General features: G+C 34.6%; 2 protein-coding genes and 1 pseudogene across 3 annotated transcripts in view; 1 reads left to right on the forward strand and 2 right to left on the reverse strand.

The window, feature by feature from the left end:
* nfkbiz (nuclear factor of kappa light polypeptide gene enhancer in B-cells inhibitor, zeta) overlaps nucleotides 1-27,063 on the reverse strand; it is a 96,965-nt gene that overhangs the window by 55,814 nt on the left and 14,088 nt on the right. The window lies entirely within an intron of this gene.
* LOC148185489 (ATP-binding cassette sub-family C member 4-like) overlaps nucleotides 1-27,063 on the forward strand; it is a 79,598-nt pseudogene that overhangs the window by 41,003 nt on the left and 11,532 nt on the right. The gene's annotated exons all lie outside the window — the stretch shown is intronic.
* The window catches only part of LOC121962777 (complex I assembly factor TIMMDC1, mitochondrial-like), a 29,406-nt gene continuing 10,955 nt past the window's right edge, over nucleotides 8,613-27,063 (reverse strand). Inside the window, exons 4-8 of the mRNA XM_088074323.1 lie at nucleotides 18,474-18,562; nucleotides 17,757-17,824; nucleotides 16,374-16,474; nucleotides 12,101-12,169; nucleotides 8,613-11,732 (exon numbers count right to left, since the gene is read on the reverse strand). Coding sequence (XP_087930449.1) covers nucleotides 12,155-12,169; nucleotides 16,374-16,474; nucleotides 17,757-17,824; nucleotides 18,474-18,562 — 273 coding nt within the window. The 3' untranslated portion in view covers nucleotides 8,613-11,732; nucleotides 12,101-12,154. The remainder of the gene's footprint in view (nucleotides 11,733-12,100; nucleotides 12,170-16,373; nucleotides 16,475-17,756; nucleotides 17,825-18,473; nucleotides 18,563-27,063) is intronic.

Below are 27,063 nucleotides of genomic sequence, written 5' to 3' on the forward strand. Positions count from 1 at the left end.
CAAAAACCTGATAATTTAGCATGTCCCAAAAATGGCGAAAAAAGGCAATAGTATTGTATGGCAAAAAGTCAAAATTGACCCCTCCTGAAAATGGCTGAAAACTACTTAGAATAGCTCCTAGAAAGCGCATTATAGCATACACAGTGGAAATAATGGTCAAAAGGCCAAAAACTCATAATTTAGCATGTCCCAAAAATGGCGAAAAAAGGCAATACTATAGTATGGCAAAAAGTCAAAATTTGACCCCTCCTGAAAATGGCTGAAAATGATATAGAATAGCTCCTAGAAGCGCGTTATAGCATACACAGTGGAAATAATGGTCAAAAAGGCCAAAAACATCATCAATTAGCATGTCCCAAAAATGGCGAAAAAAAGGCAATAGTATAGTATGGTGAAAAAAGTCAAAATTTGACCCCTCCTGAAAATGGCTAAAAATGATATAGAATAGCTCCTAGAAGCGCATTATAGCATACACAGTGGAAATAATGGTCAAAAAAGGCCAAAAACTCATAATTTAGCATGTCCCAAAAATGGCGAAAAAAAGGCAATACTATAGTATGGCAAAAAAGTCAAAATTTGACCCCTCCTGAAAATGGCTAAAAATGATATAGAATAGCTTGTAGAGACGCGTAATAGCATAAAAAGTGAAAATAAAGTCCAAAAAAGGCCAAAAACATGATAATTTAGCATGGCCCAAAAATGGCGAAAAAAAGGCAATACTATAGTATGGCAAAAAAGTCAAAATTTGACCCCTCCTGAAAATGGCTAAAAATGATATAGAATAGCTCCTAGAAGCGCATTATAGCATACACAGTGGAAATAATGGTCAAAAAAGGCCAAAAAACTCATAATTTAGCATGTCCCAAAAATGGCGAAAAAAAGGCAATACTATAGTATGGCTAAAAAATCAAAATTTGACCCTCCTGAAAATGGCTGAAAACTACTTAGAATAGCTCCTAGAAAGCGCGTTATAGCAAACACAGTGGAAATAATGGTCAAAAAAGGCCAAAAAACATCATAAATTAGCATGTCCCAAAAATGGCGAAAAAAAGGCAATAGTATAGTATGGTGAAAAAAGTCAAAATTTGACCCCTCCTGAAAATGGCTAAAATGATATAGAATAGCTCCTAGAAGCGCATTATAGCATACACAGTGGAAATAATGGTCAAAAAAGGCCAAAAAACTCATAATTTAGCATGTCCCAAAAATGGCGAAAAAAAGGCAATACTATAGTATGGCAAAAAAGTCAAAATTTGACCCCTCCTGAAAATGGCTAAAAATGATATAGAATAGCTTGTAGAGACGCGTAATAGCATAAAAAGTGAAAATAAAGTCCAAAAAAGGCCAAAAACATGATAATTTAGCATGTCCCAAAAATGGCGAAAAAAAGGCAATACTATAGTATGGCAAAAAAGTCAAAATTTGACCCCTCCTGAAAATGGCTAAAAATGATATAGAATAGCTCCTAGAAGCGCATTATAGCATACACAGTGGAAATAATGGTCAAAAAAGGCCAAAAAACTCATAATTTAGCATGTCCCAAAATGGCGAAAAAAGGCAATACTATAGTATGGCAAAATAGTCAAAATTTGACCCCTCCTGAAAATGGCTGAAAACTACTTAGAATAGCTCCTAGAAGCGCGTTATAGCATACACAGTGGAAATAATGGTCAAAAAAGGCCAAAAAACATCATAAATTAGCATGTCCCAAAAATGGCGAAAAAAAGGCAATAGTATAGAATGGTGAAAAAGTCAAAATTTGACCCCTCCTGAAAATGGCTAAAAATGATATAGAATAGCTCCTAGAAGCGCATTATAGCATACACAGTGGAAATAATGGTCAAAAAAGGCCAAAAAACTCATAATTTAGCATGTCCCAAAAATGGCGAAAAAAAGGCAATACTATAGTATGGCAAAAAAGTCAAAATTTGACCCTCCTGAAAATGGCTAAAAATGATATAGAATAGCTCCTAGAAGCGCATTATAGCATACACAGTGGAAATAATGGTCAAAAAAGGCCAAAAAACATCATAAATTAGCATGTCCCAAAAATGGCGAAAAAAAGGCAATAGTATAGTATGGTGAAAAAAGTCAAAATTTGACCCCTCCTGAAAATGGCTAAAAATGATATAGAATAGCTTGTAGAGACGCGTAATAGCATAAAAAGTGAAAATAAAGTAAAAAAGAGGCCAAAAACATGATAATTTAGCATGGCCCAAAAATGGCGAAAAAAAGGCAATACTATAGTATGGCAAAAAAGTCAAAATTTGACCCCTCCTGAAAATGGCTAAAAATGATATAGAATAGCTCCTAGAAGCGCATTATAGCATACACAGTGGAAATAATGGTCAAAAAAGGCCAAAAACTCATAAATTAGCATGTCCCAAAAATGGCGAAAAAAAGGCAATAGTATAGTATGGCGAAAAAAGTCAAAATTTGACCGCTCCTGAAAATGGCTGAAAACTACTTAGAATAGCTCCTAGAAGCGCGTTATAGCATACAAAGTGGAAATAAAGGTCAAAAAAGGCCAAAAACATCATAAATTAGCATGTCCCAAAAATGGCGAAAAAAGGCAATACTATATAGTATGGCAAAAAGTCAAAATTTGACCCCTCCTGAAAATGGCTGAAAACCACTTAGAATAGCTCCTAGAAGCGCATTATAGCATACAAAGTGGAAATAATGGTCAAAAAAGGCCAAAAACGTCATATATTTAGCATGTTCCCAAAAATGGCAATCAAAGGCAATAGTATAGTATGGCAAAAAGTCAAAATTGACCGCTCCTGAAAATGGCTGAAAACTACTTAGAATGGCTTGTAGAAGCGTATTATAGCATACAAAGTGGAAATAAAGGTCAAAAAAGGCCAAAAACATCATAAATTAGCATGTCCCAAAAATGGCGAAAAAAAGGCAATACTATAGTATGGCAAAAAAGTCAAAATTTGACCCCTCCTGAAAATGGCTAAAAATGATATAGAATAGCTCCTAGAAGCGCATTATAGCATACACAGTGGAAATAATGGTCAAAAAGGCCAAAAACTCATAATTTAGCATGTCCCAAAAATGGCGAAAAAAAGGCAATACTATAGTATGGCAAAAAAGTCAAAATTTGACCCCTCCTGAAAATGGCTAAAAATGATATAGAATAGCTCCTAGAAGCGCATTATAGCATACAGAGTGGAAATATAGATCAAAAAAGGCCAAAAACCTGATAATTTAGCATGTCCCAAAAATGGCGACAAAGGCAATAGTATTGTATGGCGAAAAAAGTCAAAATTGGACCCCTCCTAAAAATGGCTGAAAACTACTTAGAATAGCTCCTAGAAGCGCGTTATAGCATACACAGTGGAAATAATGGTCAAAAAAGGCCAAAAAACATCATAAATTAGCATGTCCCAAAAATGGCGAAAAAAAGGCAATAGTATAGTATGGTGAAAAAAGTCAAAATTTGACCCCTCCTGAAAATGGCTAAAAATGATATAGAATAGCTCCTAGAAGCGCATTATAGCATACACAGTGGAAATATAGATCCAAAAAGGCCAAAAACCTGATAATTTAGCATGTCCCAAAAATGGCGAAAAAAAGGCAATACTACAATGTCCATAAAATATTTAATAAAACCAGATTAGTCCAAAAATGTGTATTAAGGACAAAAATCAGAAAGTTAAAAATCAAATATTGTTTTATTAAAGACAGATGCATGTGACAGTCTGACAATTGAAAGAGTAGCACCATCTTAACTGTAAGTTTCACAGTTGGTTTTTCAGGACACTAAGTGTCACATCTATGCAATCTGATTTCTAAGTGAGAACCATTCATTGTCTCTTACTTCCCTCTGCATTCATGTAAAGTTTCTGAAAAATCAAAATTCCTGTAAAAAGAAAAAAATAAAGAAAAATTGTCAAATAACAAACTTGGAGGAAAAGTCTGCTAATTTTGACAATGTTGAAGTTTTGAATATCTTACTGATGTTTGTTGTGCAGCAGTTGACCCAGGCTGTCAAGACTTGTGTGTTGCTTTGGAAAGTGAAAAGTCAAGTTCAACTGTATTTGTTTGAATGATAACAACACCTTACCTGTCTGGCTAATTCCAGCAGGGCTGCTGCTTCAGCCTGGCTCATCTGTTGCACCTTTTTGTAGAACATGCCCTCTTTGTTTTGGAGCAGGGTGAAGGGACAGTCCAGAGAGAGAGAGAGAGAGAGAGAGAGAGAGAGAGAGAGAGAGAGAGAGAGAGAGAGAGAGAGAGAGAGAGAGAGAGAGAGAGAGAGAGAGAGAGAGAGAGAGAGAGAGAGAGAGAGAGAGAGAGAGAGAGAGAGAGAGAGAGAGAGAGAGAGAGAGAGAGAGAGAGAGAGAGAGAGAGAGAGAGAGAGAGAGAGAGAGAGAGAGAGAGAGAGAGAGAGAGAGAGAGAGAGAGAGAGAGAGAGAGAGAGAGAGAGAGAGAGAGAGAGAGAGAGAGAGACAGAGAGGTTACATGTGTTTTCCTTTTATATTGAGTTAGTATTTGAAACTCAACATAGTTGGGTTTCTATATTGAGTTCAAGCTAGGGCGGGGTGTGTTTTCTATTTTTTTTTTTGTATATATATATATATATATATATATACATATATATATATATATACACACTCAACATAGTTAGTTATCTACATTGAGTTCTATTTGAAAACACATGTAGCCTGGCATGTGCGCGTTGTGCATTTTTTAAAAATACTTGTGGTCACTGCGCTAAGCGTTGTTTTTTCCAACTGTCTTAAACATTGGGTTCGACTGCCAGGGTGGGGTGTGCATCTATATTTTAATTTTCATATATGTTGGGTGTATATATATATATATATATATATATATATATATATATACACACTCAACATAGTTAGTTATGTATATTGAGTTCTATTTGAAAACACATGTAGCCACAACGCCATGGCCCGTTGTATACATGTGTTCTCCTTTAAAAATACTTGTGGTCACTGGCCTTGAGCGCGTTGTGACCACAAGTGTTCAACTGTCTTAAACATTGGGTTCGACTGCCAGGGTGGGGTGTGCATCTATATTTTAATTTTCATATATGTTGGGTGTATATATATATATATATATATATATATATATATATATATATACACACTCAACATAGTTAGTTATCTATATTGAGTTCTATTTGAAAACACATGTAGCCACAACGCCGCGAAGCGGCGTTGTGGCTACATGTGTTTTCACTTTAAAATACTTGTGGTCACACGCTGACGTTGCAGGACCACAAGTGTTTTTCCAACTGTCTTAAACATTGGGTTCGACTGCCAGGGTGGGGTGTGCATCTATATTTTAATTTTCATATATGTTGGGTGTATATATATATATATATATATATATACACACTCAACATAGTTAGTTATGTATATTGAGTTCTATTTGAACACATGTAGCCAAGCGCATGCCAGGCTACATGTGTTTTCATTTTAAAAATACTTGTGGTCACAACGCTGAGCGCAGGACCACAAGTGTTTTTTCCAACTGTCTTAAACATTGGGTTCGACTGCCAGGGTGGGGGTGTGCATCTATATTTTAATTTTCATATATGTTGGGTGTATATATATATATATATATATATATATACACACTCAACATAGTTAGTTATGTATATTGAGTTCTATTTGAAAACACATGTAGCCAACGCCGCTGCGTTGTGGCTACATGTGTTTTCCCTAATACTTGTGGTCACAACGCTGGAGCAAGCGCAGGACCACAAGTGTTTTTTCCAACTGTCTTAAACATTGGGTTCGACTGCCAGTGTGGGGGTGTGCATCTATATTTTAATTTTCATATATGTTGTGTGTATATATATATATATATATATACACACTCAACATAGTTAGTTATGTATATTGAGTTCTATTTGAAAACATGTACAACGCCAAGCGTGCTGCCAGGCTACATGTGTTTTCACTTGTAAAATATTTAGGGTCACAACGCGCTGGCAAGCCAGACCACAAGTGTTTTTTCCAACTGTCTTAAACATTGGGTTCGACTGCCAGGGTGGGGTGTGCATCTATATTTTAATTTTCATATATGTTGGGTGTATATATATATATATATATATATATATATACACACTCAACATAGTTTGTTATGTATATTGAGTTCTATTTGAAAACACATAGCTAGCAACGCCAAGCGCGTTGTGGCTACATGTGTTTTCCCTTTGTCTAGGTCACAACGCCAAGCGGGCTAGGACCACAAGTGTTTTTTCCAACTGTCTTAAACATTGGGTTCGACTGCCAGGGTGGGGGTGTGCATCTATATTTTAATTTTCATATATGTTGGGTGTATATATATATATATATATATATACACACTCAACATAGTTAGTTATGTATATTGAGTTCTATTTGAAAACACATGTAGCCGCCAAGCTGCCAGGCTACATGTGTTTTCCCTTTAAAATACTTGTGGTCCCAAGCTGCTGCCAGACCACAAGTGTTTTTTCCAACTGTCTTAAACATTGGGTTCGGCTGCCAGGGTGGGGGTGTGCATCTATATTTTAATTTTCATATATGTATTATAAGTATATATATGTTCATGTGTAATGTATCTAGTATTGTAATTGTACAATGTTATAGAATTTATATATATATATATATATATATATATTATTGTGTTGTGTGTATATTATATATTATGTATGAATTAATATTTGTATGTATATGTAGTTATCAGTAGTATGGAGTTGTTTGTGTAGTCAGTGGTGGTGGTAGTGATAAATTTTAATAATTTTAATAAATTTTATATGAATATATGTATATAAGTATTTTGTATAATATGTATATAAGTATTTTGTATAATATGTATATATAAGTATTTTGTATAATATGTATATAAGTATTTTGTATAATATGTATAAAAGTATTTTGTATAATATGTATAAAAGTATTTTGTATAATATGTATATAAGTATTTTGTATAATATGTATAAAAGTATTTTGTATAATATGTATATAAGTATTTTGTATAATATGTATATAAGTATTTTGTATAATATGTATATAAGTATTTTGTATAATATGTATATAAGTATTTTGTATAATATGTATATAAGTATTTTGTATAATATGTATATAAGTATTTTGTATAATATGTATATAAGTATTTTGTATAATATGTATATAAGTATTTTGTATAATATGTATATAAGTATTTTGTATAATATGTATATAAGTATTTTGTATAATATGTATATAAGTATTTTGTATAATATGTATATAAGTATTTTGTATAATATGTATATAAGTATTTTTGTATAATATGTATATAAGTATTTTGTATAATATGTATATAAGTATTTTGTATAATATGTATATAAGTATTTTTGTATAATATGTATATAAGTATTTTGTATAATATGTATATAAGTATTTTTGTATAATATGTATATAAGTATTTTGTATAATATGTATATAAGTATTTTGTATAATATGTATATAAGTATTTTTGTATAATATGTATATAAGTATTTTTGTATAATATGTATATAAGTATTTTTGTATAATATGTATATAAGTATTTTGTATAATATGTATATATAAGTATTTTGTATAATATGTATATAAGTATTTTGTATAATATGTATATAAGTATTTTGTATAATATGTATATAAGTATTTTGTATAATATGTATATAAGTATTTTGTATAATATGTATATAAGTATTTTGTATAATATGTATATAAGTATTTTTGTATAATATGTATATAAGTATTTTGTATAATATGTATATAAGTATTTTGTATAATATGTATATAAGTATTTTGTATAATATGTATATAAGTATTTTGTATAATATGTATATAAGTATTTTGTATAATATGTATATAAGTATTTTGTATAATATGTATATAAGTATTTTTGTATAATATGTATATAAGTATTTTGTATAATATGTATATAAGTATTTTGTATAATATGTATATAAGTATTTTGTATAATATGTATATATGTATTTTGTATAATATGTATATAAGTATTTTGTATAATATGTATATAAGTATTTTGTATAATATGTATATAAGTATTTTGTATAATATGTATATAAGTATTTTGTATAATATGTATATAAGTATTTTGTATAATATGTATATAAGTATTTTGTATAATATGTATATAAGTATTTTGTATAATATGTATATAAGTATTTTGTATAATATGTATATAAGTATTTTGTATAATATGTATATAAGTATTTTTGTATAATATGTATATAAGTATTTTGTATAATATGTATATAAGTATTTTGTATAATATGTATATAAGTATTTTGTATAATATGTATATAAGTATTTTGTATAATATGTATATAAGTATTTTGTATAATATGTATATAAGTATTTTGTATAATATGTATATAAGTATTTTGTATAATATGTATATAAGTATTTTGTATAATATGTATATAAGTATTTTGTATAATATGTATATAAGTATTTTGTATAATATGTATATAGTTTGTTTATAACTCTCGGAAACAACGTACAATACCTTATTTACCTTAACTGCATACTCTTGTACTCATTGTAACACAATACAACGAGTACAAACAACAACAATTAAATAACAGACCCCAGACATTGTAAAGGCTCAACATATAAAAGTTTAATGAAATATTGCAATGCACAAATACAGCAACACAAACAACATAAGGCGTTACATACAAACATACATACATACAATTTGAGGCGTAAGAAATGTGCGTTACATACAAACATACATACATACAATTTGAGGCGTAAGAAATGTGCACGTGAAGATGTGCTAACATATTGTGTCTTGCTTGAATTTTTAAGGTTTTAAACTTTAAACAATTCTCAGTTGGCAACTAAATTACATATCAAAAGTTAAGTAATGTAAGCTAATTACTTCACTTTTGAAATGTAATTTATTTGCCAACCGAGTATTGTTTAAAGTTTTCTGGTCGAAGATCCTTTCTGCTAAACTGTGAGTGTGCAAGTGAAGATGTGCTAACATATTGTCTCTTGCTTTTAAACTTTAAACAACACTCGGTTGGCAAATAAATTACATTTCAAAAGTTAAGTAATTTAAGCTAATTACTTTACTTTTGAAATGTAATTTATTTGCCAACTGAGTGTTGTTTAAAGTGTAAAAGCTTAAAACAAATCAAGCAAGACACAATAACTTAGCACAGCTTCACTTGCACACTCACAGTTTAGCAGAAACAATCTTGAACCTGAAAACTTTAAACAACACTCGGTTGGCAAATAAATTACATTTCAAAAGTTAAGTAATGTAAGCTAATTACTTCACTTTTGAAATGTAATTTATTTGCCAACCGAGTATTGTTTAAAGTTTTCTGGTCGAAGATCCTTTCTGCTAAACTGTGAGTGTGCAAGTGAAGATGTGCTAACATATTGTCTCTTGCTTTTAAACTTTAAACAACACTCGGTTGGCAAATAAATTACATTTCAAAAGTTAAGTAATTTAAGCTAATTACTTTACTTTTGAAATGTAATTTATTTGCCAACTGAGTGTTGTTTAAAGTGTAAAAGCTTAAAACAAATCAAGCAAGACACAATAACTTAGCACAGCTTCACTTGCACACTCACAGTTTAGCAGAAACAATCTTGAACCTGAAAACTTTAAACAACACTCGGTTGGCAAATAAATTACATTTCAAAAGTTAAGTAATGTAAGCTAATTACTTAACTTTTGAAATGTAATTTATTTGCCAACCGAGTATTGTTTAAAGTTTTCTGGTCGAAGATCCTTTCTGCTAAACTGTGAGTGTGCAAGTGAAGATGTGCTAACATATTGTCTCTTGCTTTTAAACTTTAAACAACACTCGGTTGGCAAATACATTACATTTCAAAAGTTAAGCTGTAATTATTTGCCAGCTGACTATTGTTTAAAGTTCAAAAGCATGACACAATATCTTTGCACACCTTCACTTGCACACTCACAGTTAAGCAGAAACAATCTTGAACCTGAAAACTTTAAACAACACTCAGTTGGCAAATAAATTACATTTCAAAAGTTAAGTAATTTAAGCTAATTACTTTACTTTTGAAATGTAATTTATTTGCCAACTGAGTGTTGTTTAAAGTGTAAAAGCTTAAAACAAATCAAGCAAGACACAATAACTTAGCACAGCTTCACTTGCACACTCACAGTTTAGCAGCAACATAACAAATGTATATTTTTAAGTTTCACAATTCCAATATTAAACATATTTATATATAATTCTAATATTAAAAATATTTTTCTATATATAATTGTTTTATAAGCACATTTTTCATTTATATAAAAGTATATACACAATTCTAATATTATAAATACATTTTTAGATTAAGAAAGTGATCCGACAATAAACGTGACACTTAACGTTTAAAGGAAATATATTAAATAAACTTTGAATTATATATTATTTAACTTCTAATTAAAGTCAGTAAGTGATAATATATATATATATTTTAAGTTAAGTATAAGTTTCACAATTCTAATATTATAAACACATTTTTCTAATATTATAAATATAGTTTTAGATTAATAAATAAACGTGACATTTAACAGAAATATGTTAAAATAAACTTTGAATTACATATTATTTAACTTCTAAATTAAAGTCAGTAAGTGATCAAGAACATCTAACAGAAATATATTACATTATAACATTATAAACATATTTTTATATATAATTCTACTATTAAATATATTATTTCTATATATAATTGTATTATAAGTATATTTGTTATTTACATAAAAGTATATATACAATTCTAATTTAATTATATTTTTAGATTAAGAAAGTGATCAACAATAAACGTGACATTTAACAGAAATATGTTACATAAACTTTGAATTATATATTACTTAACTTCTAATTAAAGTCAGTAAGTGGTCAAGAATAGACATATATTTTAGAATATATTTTATATTAAGAAAGTGATCAACAATAAACGAGACATTTAATGTTTAACTTTAACAGAAATATGTTAAATACACTTTGAATTATATACTATTTAACTATTATTTAACTTCTAATTAAAGTCAGTAAGTGATAATATATTTTTTTAAGTTTCGCAATTCTAATATTATAAACATATTCTTGTATATAAAAATAATTAACTTTAACAGAAATATATTAAATAAACTTTAATATTAGCAATTCTAATAGTAAACATATTTACATATATAATTCTAATTTTAAAAATATTTTTTCTATATATAATTGTATTATAAGTATATTTTTCATTTATATAAAAGTATATACACAATTCTAATTATAAATATATTTTTAGATTAAAGTGATCAACAATAAACGTGACATTTAACTTTAACAGAAATATATTAAATAAACTTAAATATTAGCAATTCTAATATTATTATGCAGTTCTCACCATACATAAAAAAAAAAATGTTCAAAATGTTAACCCATTAAATGCCAGTTTTTGTAATTACAACTTGATTTTTATTTAAAGCAATAAACAGAAGCAGAAATTCAACACACTTACAGATTTACACACAGCGCATTACATTACAAAAAAATACTACCGCTTTTTAAACAACACAAGCACAAAGTCTCTCCTCGCGAGCGGAAAAACGTGGAAACACACTCACGGTTTGACAGTCTTGTCCTCACGGCAGGAGACAGTCTTGTCCTCACGGCAGGAGACGTCCGCCGTGCGGAGGAAGGGAAACTGTGGTCCTCTCAGTCCGGCTCCGTAAAACCGTCACTGAAGCAAACACAAACACCAACAATCACCAAACTTGAAGCAACAAATCTCGCTTTCTTTGAGTTTTTGACACGAAAAGTAGCCAAACAGAGCTAACGCCGCTCTGCTAATCTCCATGACACTTCCTACACACTTCCGCCCCGCTACACCCACCTCGTGACTTCCGCCGACCAATCAACAATCGCTACGTATACTCCCGACATTTCCCGCCAACTTTTAAATTTTGAATAAAAACATTAACTTTACTTACTTTTAAATCTGTATCACTTAGTAAACTTTTAACTATCGTCATTTCTCTCCCCTCGTCCTCCGAAATAAACAACACGAGCACAAAGTCCTTCATCACGAGCAGAGGAGTGCACGCTCACCGTTTAGCAGAAACAGTCTCGTCCTCAACTCTGGTCCTCTCAGTCCGGCTCCGTTCAGCGTCGCCGTCGCTGAAGCAAACACAAACACAAACACGGGCTCAAACTTCACTTTAAGCACTATAAACGTGTTGTAGCATCAAAAAACAAAATCTCACTTTCTTCGAGTTTTTTTGACACGAAAAGTAGCCAAACAAAGCTAACGCCGCTCTGCTAATCTCCATGACACTTCCTACACACTTCCGCCCCGCTCGACCCACCTCGTGACTTCCGCCGACCAATCAACAATCGCTACGTATACTCCCGACATTTCCCGCCAACTTTTAAATTTTGAATAAAAACATTAACTTTACTTACTTTTAAATCTGTATCACTTAGTAAACTTTTAACTATCGTCATTTCTCTCCCCTCGTCCTCCGAAATAAACAACACGAGCAGAGGAGTGCACGCTCACCGTTTAGCAGAAACAGTCTCGTCCTCAACTCGTCGCTGAAGCAAACACAAACACAAACACGGGCTCAAACTTCACTTTAAGCACTATAAACGTGTTGTAGCATCAAAAAAAATCTCACTTTCTTCGAGTTTTTTTGACACGAAAAGTAGCCAAACAAAGCTAACGCCGCTCTGCTAATCTCCATGACACTTCCTACACACTTCCGCCCCGCTACACCCACCTCGTGACTTCCGCCGACCAATCAACAATCGCTACGTATACTCCCGACATTTCCCGCCAACTTTTAAATTTTGAATAAAAACATTAACTTTACTTACTTTTAAATCTGTATCACTTAGTAAACTTTTAACTATCGTCATTTCTCTCCCCTCGTCCTCCGTATTAAACAACACGAGCACAAAGTCCGAAAGCTTCAGAGGTAGAAAATGTGGTTACTCACTCACCGTTTAGCAATCTTCTCCTTCATCTCCTCCTCCGCTTCAGATAGGTGGAAAAGGCCTCCTCACGGCAGGAGATCGGTCGGTTGACACACACGTCATGGCCGCGGCAGGCAGACATGGAGGCAAAACTCACGATTCGCCTCGGTGTTCACGGAGGAAAACAAAGTCGAAGAAACGTAGTCTTCGTCGCTCTCTGGTCTTCAGTTGTCTTCACCTCGACGCTCTCTCGGACACTGTCTCTGTGTCTGTGTCTGTTTTGTCTTTACTCTTCCCGCTAACAGTCTCACCACACGTCACTTCCTCCTGACGTCACTTCCACTACATGTGACTTGACCCCTCCTACAACGTCCGTCTTAACACCTCCCCCTTACGCTTGACACTTCCGCGTCACGTTTGACATAGCTCCTCCCCCGACGTAACTTTTATGTGAAAGATTTCATCATCGTTTAGCATAACGCCTTGTAAAGAAACTCCACGGAGCCCGGGAGGGGAAACGGCCCCCTCCACTCCCTTCCACCCACGGACTCAGGGATGCATCCAAGTCTGGCACCGCAAGGGGTTTGAACCGCTTACCTGCGGTTCTCGTCGGACACCCAAGACAGTCACCAAGCCACTACGCCACCAGCCTCTTCCGCGCTTCCCACGAAGCGAAAATCGATATTTAAATTTGCATGTGGCGAAGGGACTTAAAAAAAAATAAACTCATATAAAACGACGTCGTTGACATTGTTATGACATGTCCGTCACGTTTGTCTGTAAGATATCGGTTTCATTACAATTTAAGCGAAATGCTATGCCCCAAGAAAACCATTGAAATTACATCAGCGAGTAGTTGTAACAATGGGGTCTCGAACCAGCGATCTCTGGTTCCCCGCGATAAACGCTCCACAGCCGCGTCACTACGCCGCTGCGCCACCAGTGTTTTGAGCGATACTGACGCTTCGGTACGTGACTAATTTCACATTTGGTGGTGGGACTTAACAAAAAAAAAAAAAAAAATCCGATGTTGGTGGCCAACAACATCATAATTTGTCACGTGTCATAGCAAATTATTATTATTATTTTCCCTCGAGGCCAAGGAGGACTGGCGGCATGGCGGCGCCCCTCCAGCAGATGGCGCCCTAGGCGACCGCACAAAAAGCCGGCCCTGTATCATAGTGTAGTAGTCAGAATAAAGATTTTCTTTTGTCAAGTGGCTTATTTTATATGTCATAAAACTGTGTGATAATAATAGTATAGTACGTTGAAAAAAGACGTACTATACTATTGCCCTATTACTGCTTCTACAAATGGCTGAAAACGACATAGCTTGTAGAGACGCTTCATAATATACAATGTACGGCCATGTAAGTAAGCCACCGAGCCAGCAGGCTTTCCAAAACTCTGTCTGTGTGATCGAGATTTTCTTTTGGTGGCGGAACTTGACAAAAGAAAAACTCGATTTTGATTGTAAGAACGGGGCCTCGAACCGGCAATCTCTTGATCACCGCGGTGATCTTATCACAACGGCCGTGTCACTACGCCGCTGCGCCACCAGTGTTTTAAGCGATGTTGCAGCGTCGGCACCTCAGTGATTTCACATTTGGTGGTGGGACTTAAAAAAAAAAAAAAAAAAAATCCGATGTTGGTGGCCAACAACATCATAATTTGTCACGTGTCATAGCAAATTATTATTATTATTTTCCCTCGAGGCCAAGGAGGACTGGCGGCATGGCGGCGCCCCTCCAGCAGATGGCGCCCTAGGCGACCGCACAAAAAGCCGGCCCTGTATCATAGTGTAGTAGTCAGAATAAAGATTTTCTTTTGTCAAGTGGCTTATTTTATATGTCATAAAACTGTGTGATAATAATAGTATAGTACGTTGAAAAAAGACGTACTATACTATTGCCCTATTACTGCTCCTACAAATGGCTGAAAACGACATAGCTTGTAGAGACGCTTCATAATATACAATGTACGGCCATGTAAGTAAGCCACCGAGCCAGCAGGCTTTCCAAAACTCTGTCTGTGTGATCGAGATTTTCTTTTGGTGGCGGAACTTGACAAAAGAAAAACTCGATTTTGATTGTAAGAACGGGGCCTCGAACCAGCAATCTCTTGATCACCGCGGTGATCTTATCACAACGGCCGTGTCACTACGCCGCTGCGCCACCAGTGTTTTAAGCGATGTTGCAGCGTCGGCACCTCAGTGATTTCACATTTGGTGGTGGGACTTCACAAAAAAAAAAAAAAAATTTCGACGTTGTATATTATGACGCGTCTCTACAAGTTATGTCGTTTTCAGCCATTTGTAGGAGCAGTAATAGCACGTCTTTTTCCGACGTACTATACTATTATTATCACACAGTTATGACATATAAACTAAGCCACTTGACAAAAGAAAAGCTTGATTGTGACTACTACACTATGATACAGGGCCGGCTTTTTGTGCGGTCGCCTTTGGCGCCATCTGCTGGAGGGGCGCCGCCTTGCCGCTAGTCCCCCCTTGGCCTTGAGGGAAAATAACAATAAAATAATAATTTGCTATGACACGTCTTGAGAAGTTATTCTGTGTTTTTTTTTCAACTTGCTTAATTATGATGTTTTTGGCCATTTTTTCGACATGCTAAATTATGATGTTGTTGGCCTTTTTTGGCTATGACGCGTGTCTACAAGTTATATAATATGTTGCTCACAGACATGTTTTGGAGCTGTCTTAATTTCAAATTTTTCGACATACTACGCTATGGCGTTTTGAGCGATTTTTGGAATAAGGTAAATTATAAAGTGTACACTAAGAGGGACTTACAGAGACTTAGGAGAGACTTAGATTATATGGTTTTAGCTATTTTTAAACATCTGGGAGCACTTTAAACAAATGCCGTTGCTTAAGGACAATCATGTCCACTTCTAAAGCCTTTCATAAAAATGGTTAACTATTTGATATTTTTGATTTAAAAGACTCACTCCGAAAAATTTGGCCAATTACTTTTTTCTAGATAGTATTTTTATGAATGGTTTTGGAAGTGGACATTTTTGTCCATAATGGCCTTAAAGGGTAGTACGTTTACTCACAGTGTATCACAGACCCAGTGCAAAAATTGGACGCTTACAAACTACATAGCAACAAAGACACTTAGAAACTACATGCATAGCAACTAAGACATAGCTTACAAGCTACATAGCAACTAATTATTATAACTTTGATTTCACCAGGACGGTCCCATAGAGATCAGAGATCACTTTTACAAGGACACCTGTCTCACGTGGACAGAAATGCAGAATGAAATCTGTAAGGTTTTTGTTTTTTTGTAAAGCGGTCCTTCGTTTCTGTTACAGTCGAAAAGAGGTTGGGCCCTACTACGCTCATCACGGCACTGTAATGGCAGCATGAAGGACTCACCAGTATCCTGTCGCTGTCTATGACGGTGTTGAGACGATGAGCGATGGTCAGCACGGTGCACTCTCTGAACTTGTCCCGTATGGTTTTCTGGATCAGTTCATCTGTCCTGCAAAGACACGGAACATGCTTTAATGCTTTAGAGGACGCAGTTCACAAGCAGATAAACAAACAACTACATGTGTCTGCACGACCGTGACTGTCGGCGGTACCTGGGGTCCACGTTGGCCGTGGCCTCGTCGATGACGAGGGGGAGTCAACAGTGTCCCGAGTGGACAGTCACAGTGGATTTATCGAAAAGCCTGGACCTATTAGAATATAGAGAAGGAGGAGAGGACATCAGAAAATTTGATAATACGCAGGAGGGAATTTAGAAGTTTCTGGAACATTTCGCTACCAGACTAATATCAGAAAATACGTATCTTACCTAAGTTGGTCTAGACCGTATCAAAGCCCCTGTTAGTGTATTTACCTACAGTAAACTCATACCTATCTATGGCAAAGTCTTGGATTATATAAGTCTGCGATACCTGAGCTCGACCGGTGACAGCAAATTTAGAAACATCCCTCTGAGGACCATGACAGCTGACGTGTAAATAACTGATAGTAGCCATTTGTGTCACAGTGAGAAGTGTATATATATATATATATATCACTGCGTTTCCGTGTGTTCTGCGACAGTCCGCTTTCTGTCTCGTCTGTGTCTGGGCTGACCCGAACGTTTGCACTCGTACTTGTGATCGTTATAATGTCTCACTAACTGAATCAGAATCGTCATCGAAAACGCATCCAATCAGCCCAGAAGGAAACGTGCATCTACACGCGAACTACAGTGCCAGCCTGTTCTGTTACATTGGAGAGAAAGCAGACGTCTCTACGGCCGATATCTCATTATTTCCAACGTTCAACAGCTCACGGCAAAACAAATATTACACGTACGAGGAAAAATATATATATATTTTTGGCCTCGACTGTCTCTTTAAAATAATCAGTGGGTGAAGTAGCATTTCAATACGTCCACATCCTCAGACGCTGTTGTTTTGACGACATGAGGAATTCATTTGTGTGGAAATACAACACGCAAGAATGCTACAAGTCAGTTAAGAAAAAAAAATGTAAACATTTTTTGGCAACTGACATTTAAAATCTGTCAGCGCTGAAGCTGTTAATGAAACTTCTGGCAGACGGCACACAGCAGCAGCAGGAGCGAGCCGTGGAGCCGCTCAGTGCACTGAGTTCATACAGAACAACTCCCACGTGGAAATGCGCAAAGATGTGTGAACGTGAAGCAGCCCTGCAGTGACAAAGTGCACTTCCGCAGCTTCTAAACACAGTTTAAAAAAAGGATAAAAATAATAAGATAACAGGTGTGACCATGTGACTCACCTCCAGCTGCAGCATAATGGCTGATGGCGTACTTGTCTCTGTACACAGACAGCCCCGTGCTCGCAGAACTAGAGAGGGAAGACGACAGACAGACAGGCGAGGGAACATAGTAAACGCAAAAAGCAAAGCATTAGAGGATAATAAAACCATCTATTCTGAATAACATTGTTCTCGGCTGTTACGGCTAAAAACGCCAAACCTCACAAACTGGTGCAATTTCTATCAGAAACATTGGACAAAATGTAATAAGCACCTTTGAGGGAAATGTTCCACAAATTACAAGAAATTAGTAGATTCTGGAAATTATTTTGAAAATTTTCCTGGCCATTTTCATTTTTCTAAAATATTTTTAAAAAATCTTTTCTCAAACTGTCACTATATCAGCAAGCTTGTAACAGCACGCAGACAATTTTAAATCAGGACGTAAAATGTTTCTATCTTCTGTCTTGTTTTACTCTTTTCAAAATCCTATTTATGTGTTTTTTTATATCGCCTTGTGTATTTATTTTATACATTTTGATGACGCTTTTCTGTCCGTGTTAAGCACTCAGGATTGCCGTGTTCTTGACAGATGCAATACAAATAAACACGCCGAAATCTCACCTTTACTCACTGTAAAAGTTTCCTTACACACAATAAAGTGTTCTCATGTTTATTGTCTCAAATGTAACTCTTAACCTGATGAAACGTTCGTGGATGATCAGTGTGATTGCTTACTTGAATAAGGTGACAAACGCAGCCACTCTCCAGCTCCATCTCCATCCGTACCTCACAAAACCTCGGATCGCTGCATTATGAGCCGAGCGCTGATTGAGACACAGAGGACACGCAGTGTTGAGGTTGCTGCCGTGTTCTTATGATGTGATATAACATCAGTGTGTCGCTTAAAATGTTCACAGTGGTGCGATCATTTTCTACTGGAACTTCATCGAGGGTTAACACTGGCATCCAAATTGATAGCATTTATTATTTTCAGAAGGAGGAGAAGAAAGAGAAGAAGAGAAAAAGGACAGGAGAGAGAAGATGAAGAGAGAGGAGAATAATGTGAAGAAGAAAGACGAAAAGAAAAGCTGAAAATGATGAAGACAGACAAAAAGCAGACAAAGGAGGAGGAGTCCAACAGACTGAGCTACTGCCGTCCCCTAAAATATAAATATATATATACAGTATAATATGAAATAACAGGTTTGATTGAGAGAAAAGTTTACCATAAATTCACTCCTTTACCGTGACCGTCATTACACCTCTGTCTCAGACTTTCCTTAAATTCTCTGCCCACGCTGTTCCTCAGCAGCAGGGTTGACAGTGCTACACGCTCATACAGGTGTCTGTCTGCTTCTTACCACTGCACCACTCCACTTTGTATGCTATAACGCGCTTCTACGAGCTATTCTAAGTGGTTTTCAGCCATTTTTAAGAGGTGTCAAATTTTGACTTTTTTCGCCATACTATAGTATTGCCTTTGTCGCCATTTTTGGGACATGCTAAATTATCAGGTTTTTGGCCTTTTTTGGACTTTATTTTCACTTTTTATGCTATTACGCGTCTCTACAAGCTATTCTATATCATTTTTAGCCATTTTCAGGAGCGGTCAAATTTTGAATTTTTTTGCCATACTATACTATTGCCTTTTTTTCGCCATTTTTTGGACATGCTAATTTATGATGTTTTTGGCCTTTTTTGACCTTTATTTCCACTTTGTATGCTATAATACGCTTCTACAAGCTATTCTAAGGGGTTTTCAACCATTTTTAGGAGCGGTCAAATTTTGACTTTTTTCGCCATACTATACTATTGCCTTGATTGCCATTTTTTGAACATGCTAATATATGACGTTTTTGGTCTTTTTTGGCCATTATTTCCACTTTGTATGCTATAACGCGCTTCTAGGAGCTATTCTAAGTGGTTTTCAGCCATTTTAAGGAGGGGTCAAATTTTGACTTTTTTCGACATACTATAGTATTGCCTTTTTTTCGCCATTTTTGGGACATGCTAACTCATGACGTTTTTGGCCTTTTTTGACCATTATTTCTACTTTGTATGCTATAACGCGCTTCTACGAGCTATTCTAAGTAGTTTTCAGCCATTTTTAGGACATGCTAAATTATCAGGTTTTTGGTCTTTTTTGGCCATTATTTCCACTCTGTATGCTATAACGCGCTTCTAGGAGGTAATCTAAGTAGTTTTCAGCCATTTTTAGGAGGAGTCAAATTTTGACTTTTTTCGCCATACTATACTATTGCCTTTTTTTTCGCCATTTTTGGGACATGCTAAATTATGAGTTTTTGGCCTTTTTTGACCATTATTTCTACTTTCTATGCTATAACGCGCTTCTACAAGCTATTCTAAGTGGTTTTCAGCCATTTTCAGGAGCGGTCAAATTTTGACTTTTTTCGCCATACTATACTATTGCCTTGGTTGCCATTTTTTGAACATGCTAATATATGACGTTTTTGGTCTTTTTTGGCCATTATTTCCACTTTGTATGCTATAACGCGCTTCTAGGAGCTATTCTAAGTGGTTTTCAGCCATTTTAAGGAGGGGTCAAATTTTGACTTTTTTCGACACACTATACTATTGCCTTTTTTTCGCCATTTTTGGGACATGCTAAATTATCAGGTTTTACGCCTTTTTTGACCTTTATTTCCACTTTGTATGCTATAACGCGCTTCTACGAGCTATTCTAAGTAGTTTTCAGCCATTTGTAGGAGGGGTCAAATTTTGACTTTTTTCGCCATACTATACTATTGCCTTTTTTTTCGCCATTTTTGGGACATGCTAAATTATGAGTTTTTTGGCTTTTTTTGATCTATATTTCCACTCTGTATGCTATAATGCGCTTCTACAAGCTATTCTAAGTAGTTTTCAGCCATTTTTAGGAAGGGTCAAATTTTGACTTTTTGCCTTTTTTTCGCCATTTTTGGGACATGCTAAATTATCAGGTTTTTGGCCTTTTTTGACCTTTATTTCCACTTTGTATGCTATAACGTGCTTCTACAAGCTATTCTAAGTAGTTTTCAGCCATTTTTAGGAGCGGTCCAATTTTGACTTTTTTCGCCATACTATACTATTGCCTTTGTCGCCATTTTTTGGACATGCTAATTTATGATGTTTTTGGCCTTTTTTGAACATTATTTCCACTTTGTATGCTATAACGCGTCTCTACAAGCTATTCTAAGTAGTTTTCAGCCATTTTCAGGAGTGGTCAAATTTTGACTTTTTTCGCCATACTATACTATTGCCTTTTTTTCGCCATTTTTTGGACATGCTAACTCATGACGTTTTTGGCCTTTTTTGACCATTATTTCTACTTTGTATGCTATAACACGCTTCTACAAGCTATTCTAAGTCGTTTTCAGCCATTTTTAGGAGGGGTCAAATTTTGACTTTTTTCGCCATACTATACTATTGCCTTTTTTTTCGCCATTTTTGGGACATGCTAAATTATGAGGTTTTTGGCCTTTTTTGACCATTATTTCCACTTTGTATGCTATAACGCGCTTCTACAAGCTATTCTAAGTAGTTTTCAGCCATTTTTAGGAGCGGTCAAATTTTGACTTTTTTCGCCATACTATACTATTGCCTTTGTCGCCATTTTTGGAACATTCTAAATTATCAGGTTTTTGGCCTTTTTTGACCTTTATTTCCACTTTGTATGCTATAACGCGCTTCTACAAGCTATTCTATATCATTTTTAGCCATTTTCAGGAGCGGTCAAATTTTGAATTTTTTGCCATACTATACTATTGCCTTTTTTTCGCCATTTTTTGGACATGCTAATTTATGATGTTTTTGGCCTTTTTTGACCATTATTTCCACTTTGTATGCTATAACGCGCTTCTACAAGCTATTCTAAGTGGTTTTCAGCCATTTTTAGGAGGGGTCAAATTTTGACTTTTTTCGCCATACTATACTATTGCCTTTTTTTTCGCCATTTTTGGGACATGCTAAATTATGAGTTTTTTGGCCTTTTTTGACCTTTATTTCCACTTTGTATGCTATAACGCGCTTCTACAAGCTATTCTAAGTAGTTTTCAGCCATTTTTAGGAGGGGTCAAATTTTGACTTTTTTCCCCATACTATAGTATTGCCTTTGTCGCCATTTTTGGGACATGCTAAATTATCAGGTTTTTGGCCTTTTTTGGACTTTATTTTCACTTTGTATGCTATAACACGCTTCTACAAGCTATTCTAAGTAGTTTTCAGCCATTTTTAGGAGCGGTCAAATTTTGACTTTTTTCGCCATACTATACTATTGCCTTTGTCGCCATTTTTGGGACATGCTAAATTATCAGGTTTTATGCCTTTTTTGACCTTTATTTCCACTTTGTATGCTATAACGCGCTTCTACAAGCTATTCTAAGTGGTTTTCAGCCATTTTTAGGAGCGGTCAAATTTTGACTTTTTTCGCCATTTTTGGGACATGCTAAATTATCAGGTTTTTGGCCTTTTTTGACCTTTATTTCCACTTTGTATGCTATAACGCGCTTCTACGAGCTATTCTATATCATTTTTAGCCATTTTCAGGAGCGGTCAAATTTTGAATTTTTTGCCATACTATACTATTGCCTTTTTTTCGCCATTTTTTGGACATGCTAATTTATCAGGTTTTTGGCCTTTTTTGATCTATATTTCCACTCTGTATGCTATAACGCGCTTCTACAAGCTATTCTATATCATTTTTAGCCATTTTCAGGAGCGGTCAAATTTTGAATTTTTTGCCATACTATACTATTGCCTTTTTTTCGCCATTTTTTGGACATGCTAATTTATCAGGTTTTGGCCTTTTTGATCTATATTTCCACTCTGTATGCTATAATGCGCTTCTACAAGCTATTCTAAGTAGTTTTCAGCCATTTTCAGGAGCGGTCAAATTTTGACTTTTTTCGCCATACTATACTATTGCCTTTTTTTCGCCATTTTTGGGACATGCTAAATTATCAGGTTTTTGGCCTTTTTTGAACATTATTTCCACTTTGTATACTATTACGCGTCTCTACGAGCTATTCTATATCATTTTAGCCATTTTCAGGATCGGCCAAGTTTTGAATTTTTCGCCATACTATACTATTGCCTTTTTTTCGCCATTTTTGGGACATGCTAAATTATCAAGTTTTTAGCCTTTTTTGACCTTTATTTCCACTTTGTCTGCTATAACGGGCTTCTACGAGTTATTCTAAGTCGTTTTCAGCCATTTTTAGGAGGGGTCAAATTTTGACTTTTTTCGCCATACTATACTATTGCCTTTTTTTCGCCATTTTTTGGACATGCTAATTTATCAGGTTTTTGGCCTTTTTTGACCTTTATTTCCACTTTGTATGCTATAACGCGCTTCTACGAGCTATTCTATATCATTTTTAGCCATTTTCAGGAGCGGTCAAATTTTGAATTTTTTGCCATACTATACTATTGCCTTTTTTTCGCCATTTTTTGGACATGCTAATTTATCAGGTTTTTGGCCTTTTTTGATCTATATTTCCACTCTGTATGCTATAATGCGCTTCTACAAGCTATTCTAAGTAGTTTTCAGCCATTTTCAGGAGCGGTCAAATTTTGACTTTTTTCGCCATACTATACTATTGCCTTTTTTTTGCCATTTTTGGGACATGCTAAATTATCAGGTTTTTGGCCTTTTTTGAACATTATTTCCACTTTGTATGCTATAACGCGCTTCTACAAGCTATTCTAAGTAGTTTTCAGTCATTTTTAGGAGGGGTCAAATTTTGAATTTTTTGCCATACTATACTATTGCCTTTGTCGCCATTTTTGGGACATGCTAAATTATCAGGTTTTGGGCCTTTTTTGACCTTTATTTCCACTTTGTATGCTATAACGCGCTTCTACGAGTTATTCTAAGTCGTTTTCAGCCATTTTTAGGAGGGGTCAAATTTTGACTTTTTTCGCCATACTATACTATTGCCTTTGTCGCCATTTTTGGGACATGCTAAATTATCAGGTTTTTGGCCTTTTTTGGACTTTATTTTCACTTTCTATACTATTAAGCGTCTCTACAAGCTATTCTATATCATTTTTAGCCATTTTCAGGAGCGGTCAAATTTTGGATTTTTTTGCCATACTATACTATTGCCTTTTTTTCGCCATTTTTGGGACATGCTAAATTATCAGGTTTTTAGCCTTTTTTGACCTTTATTTCCACTTTGTATGCTATAACACGCTTCTACAAGCTGTTCTAAGTAGTTTTCAGCCATTTTTAGGAGCGGTCAAATTTTGACTTTTTTCGCCATACAATACTATTGCCTTTTTTTCGCCATTTTTGGTACATGCTAAATTATCAGGTTTTTGGCCTTTTTTGGACTTTATTTTCACTTTGTATACTATTACGCGTCTCTACGAGCTATTCTATATCATTTTTAGCCATTTTCAGGATCGGCCAAATTTTGGATTTTTTTGCCATACTATACTATTGCCTTTTTTTCGCCATTTTTGGGACATGCTAAATTATCAAGTTTTTAGCCTTTTTTGACCTTTATTTCCACTTTGTATGCTATAACGCCGCTTCTCTGAGTTATTCTAAGTCGTTTTCAGCCATTTTTAGGAGGGGTCAAATTTTGACTTTTTTCGCCATACTATACTATTGCCTTTTTTTCGCCATTTTTTGGACATGCTAATTTATGATGTTTTTGGCCTTTTTTGACCTTTATTTCCACTTTGTATGCTATAACGTGCTTCTACAAGCCATTCTAAGTAGTTTTCAGCCATTTTTAGGAGGGGTCAAATTTTGACTTTTTTCGCCATTTTTGGGACATGCTAAATTATCAGGTTTTTAGCCTTTTTTGACCTTTATTTCCACTTTGTATGCTATAACACGCTTCTACAAGCTATTCTAAGTAGTTTTCAGCCATTTTCAGGAGCGGTCAAATTTTGAATTTTTTGCCATACTATAGTATTGCCTTTGTCGCCATTTTTGGGACATGCTAAATTATCAGGTTTTTGGCCTTTTTTGGACTTTATTTTCACTTTCTATACTATTAAGCATCTCTACAAGCTATTATATATCATTTTTAGCCATTTTCAGGAGCGGTCAAATTTTGAATTTTTTGCCATACTATACTATTGCCTTTTTTTCGCCATTTTTTGAACATGCTAATTTATGATGTTTTTGGCCTTTTTTGACCTTTATTTCCACTTTGTATGCTATAACGCGCTTCTACAAGCTATTCTAAGTAGTTTTCAGCCATTTTTAGGAGGGGTCAAATTTTGACTTTTTTCGCCATACTATACTATTGCCTTTTTTTCGCCATTTTTGGTACATGCTAAATTATCAGGTTTTTGGCCTTTTTTGGACTTTATTTTCACTTTGTATACTATTACAAATATTATATTATAGCTCTACAAGCTATTCTATATCATTTTTAGCCATTTTCAGGAGCGGCCAAATTTTGAATTTTTCGCCATACTATACTATTGCCTTTTTTTCGCCATTTTTGGGACATGCTAAATTATCAAGTTTTTAGCCTTTTTTGACCTTTATTTCCACTTTGTATGCTATAACGTGCTTCTACAAGCTATTCTAAGTAGTTTTCAGCCATTTTTAGGAGGGGTCAAATTTTGACTTTTTCGCTATACTATACTATTGCCTTTTTTTCGCCATTTTTGTGACATGCTAAATTATCAGGTTTTTGGCCTTTTTTGGACTTTATTTTCACTTTGTATGCTATAACGTGCTTCTACAAGCCATTCTAAGTAGTTTTCAGCCATTTTTAGGAGGGGTCAAATTTTGACTTTTTTCGCCATACTATACTATTGCCTTTTTTTCGCCATTTTTGGGACATGCTAAATTATCAGGTTTTTAGCCTTTTTTGACCTTTATTTCCACTTTGTATGCTATAACACGCTTCTACAAGCTATTCTAAGTAGTTTTCAGCCATTTTCAGGAGCGGTCAAGTTTTGACTTTTTTCGCCATACTATACTATTGCCTTTTTTTCGCCATTTTTGGGACATGCTAAATTATCAGGTTTTTGGCCTTTTTTGGACTTTATTTTCACTTTGTATACTATTACGCGTCTCTACAAGCTATTCTATATCATTTTTAGCCATTTTCAGGAGCGGTCAAATTTTGAATTTTTCGCCTTTTTTTTGCCATTTTTGGGACATGCTAAATTATCAAGTTTTTGGGCTTTTTTGGACTTTATTTTCACTTTGTATACTATTATGCGTCTCTACAAGCGATTCTATATCATTTTTAGCCATTTTCAGGAGCGGTCAAATTTTGAATTTTTTCACCATACTATACTATTGCCTTTTTTTCGCCATTTTTGGGACATGCTAAATTATCAGATTTTTGGCCTTTTTTGACCTTTATTTCCACTTTGTATGCTATAACGTGCTTCTACGAGCTATTCTAAGTAGTTTTCAGCCATTTTCAGGAGCGGTCAAATTTTGACTTTTTTGCCATACTATACTATTGCCTTTTTTTTCGCCATTTTTGGGACATGCTAAATTATCAGGTTTTTGGCCTTTTTTGACCTTTATTTCCACTTTGTATGCTATAACGCGCTTCTACAAGCTATTCTAAGTAGTTTTCAGCCATTTTTAGGAGCGGTCAAATTTTGACTTTTTTCGCCATTTTTGGGACATGCTAAATTATCAGGTTTTTGGCCTTTTTTGACCTTTATTTCCACTTTGTATGCTATAACGCGCTTCTACGAGCTATTCTATATCATTTTTAGCCATTTTCAGGAGCGGTCAAATTTTGAATTTTTTGCCATACTATACTATTGCCTTTTTTTCGCCATTTTTTGGACATGCTAATTTATCAGGTTTTTGGCCTTTTTTGATCTATATTTCCACTCTGTATGCTATAACGCGCTTCTACAAGCTATTCTATATCATTTTTAGCCATTTTCAGGAGCGGTCAAATTTTGAATTTTTTGCCATACTATACTATTGCCTTTTTTTCGCCATTTTTTGGACATGCTAATTTATCAGGTTTTTGGCCTTTTTTGATCTATATTTCCACTCTGTATGCTATAATGCGCTTCTACAAGCTATTCTAAGTAGTTTTCAGCCATTTTCAGGAGCGGTCAAATTTTGACTTTTTTCGCCATACTATACTATTGCCTTTTTTTCGCCATTTTTGGGACATGCTAAATTATCAGGTTTTTGGCCTTTTTTGAACATTATTTCCACTTTGTATACTATTACGCGTCTCTACGAGCTATTCTATATCATTTTTAGCCATTTTCAGGATCGGCCAAGTTTTGAATTTTTCGCCATACTATACTATTGCCTTTTTTTCGCCATTTTTGGGACATGCTAAATTATCAAGTTTTTAGCCTTTTTTGA

Source organism: Plectropomus leopardus, chromosome 24 (genome assembly GCF_026936395.1).
Source record: "Plectropomus leopardus strain MGB_pleo_1.0 chromosome 24, ASM2693639v1, whole genome shotgun sequence".
NCBI classification, from domain to species: domain Eukaryota; kingdom Metazoa; phylum Chordata; class Actinopteri; order Perciformes; family Serranidae; genus Plectropomus; species Plectropomus leopardus.